The sequence below is a fragment of the Arachis ipaensis genome, chromosome B10 (genome assembly GCF_000816755.2).
Source record: "Arachis ipaensis cultivar K30076 chromosome B10, Araip1.1, whole genome shotgun sequence".
NCBI classification, from domain to species: domain Eukaryota; kingdom Viridiplantae; phylum Streptophyta; class Magnoliopsida; order Fabales; family Fabaceae; genus Arachis; species Arachis ipaensis.
In genome coordinates, this window is record NC_029794.2 from 112,305,360 (window position 1) to 112,306,667 (window position 1,308).

A 1,308-nucleotide genomic window follows, 5' to 3' on the forward strand; every position below is an offset into this window, starting at 1 on the left:
CCGCCCACCGCCCACTTGCTTCTTTGATCATGGAATCATGACATGTTTTTCATTGATATATCAGGAAATAAAGAAGCAAAAAGACAATGAAGTTCATCAGGGCAGTGAAAGTGAATATAGTTACCACGAGAGGCAACAAATAGTGAATGCTGCAAAAATTGGTGTAAGAAGTCGCCGTGGTAGGCAAATGCAGGTCAGTCTCTGTTGCAAAGTCATACGACAGTTGACCTGAACCTACCTGTTAGGGCCTCTAAGAATACCAGTTTGCTGATGTTTTATAATTTTTTTTCTGAAGAGCATCAACTGATTAATTTTGTAAGCCAGTACTGGAAGAATTTGAGAGTTTTAGGCATGTGCATAAATGATTCCTAAGTGACACAGCTGTAAGAATTCATCGTGTTCTATATATGACTAAACATTGGATCCATGACTTTGCTTTTCAGACTTGTCAGACTCCAATTCGTCCTATAACTCCTAACAACCTTCTAGACTCTATCAGCTGGTCTATATCCGAGCCAACTTCAGCTGCTTCCATCTACACAGATTCTTTCAGTGTTGAAGATCATACTGAAAATCATAATACTTCAATATTTCTTGGTGCAAAAGGGGATGGCAAGGACTCAGAAGCTTCATTTTCAAACTCCACTCGTCATCTGACCGAAAGGTTGTTGGCTCCCTCTATGCCATAAGGTTTATATTTTCATTGTGGTGCATGTGACATTATTTAGATTCTTGTAATCTTAATAATTTCCCTGCCTTTTTCCAGCGAGAAATCAGAGTTGATATTTAAAAGCCATTTTCTCACCATACTCTTCCCAATCGACCGATTTGCCGAGATGGGTCCTTCTTCACAAACTTTCTTCAGCCATAATGGTTTTACATGTCTTCAGGTGTTGGATCATATCCATGCATTTTATCAGGTGCAATATTTATTCTCTTGAAATTTTGCATGCATGTTTTCTTAGCTTTCTGGTTCAATTTGGTTTCTATTGTTTATATTTGCACTGAGTCGCTGACTCCACAATGATTGTGTAAATTCTACTTTTATGTTAGGAGAATATGTCAAACCAAGAAATAGAAGCTGCAATTCATACCGATTCACGACATGCTGATAGGCTTAGATCAGTGTACCGCAGTAAAGAAACTGCAGAGCGTGGCTTTGTGTTGTTCAAACGCATTGAATTTTTGGGAAGTCGCACTAGTTTTGAAATGTTGAAGCGTGTAACTGGGGACAACAACTCCAATGTGTATGAGCTATTACTTAGGGCTTAAGGTATATGAACCAAGTTAGAATGGCCAGTTCAGGTA

At 38.8% G+C, this 1,308-nt stretch overlaps 1 protein-coding gene across 4 annotated transcripts in view; it reads left to right on the forward strand.

The window, feature by feature from the left end:
- The window catches only part of LOC107621512, a 6,183-nt gene that overhangs the window by 4,546 nt on the left and 329 nt on the right, over nucleotides 1-1,308 (forward strand). For all 4 annotated transcript variants that reach the window (XM_016323537.2, XM_016323539.2, XM_016323540.2 and 1 more), the window contains 4 exons: nucleotides 65-193; nucleotides 444-664; nucleotides 767-920; nucleotides 1,054-1,308. In XM_016323537.2, the coding sequence (XP_016179023.1) occupies nucleotides 65-193; nucleotides 444-664; nucleotides 767-920; nucleotides 1,054-1,272 (723 nt within the window). In that variant the 3' untranslated portion in view covers nucleotides 1,273-1,308. The remainder of the gene's footprint in view (nucleotides 1-64; nucleotides 194-443; nucleotides 665-766; nucleotides 921-1,053) is intronic.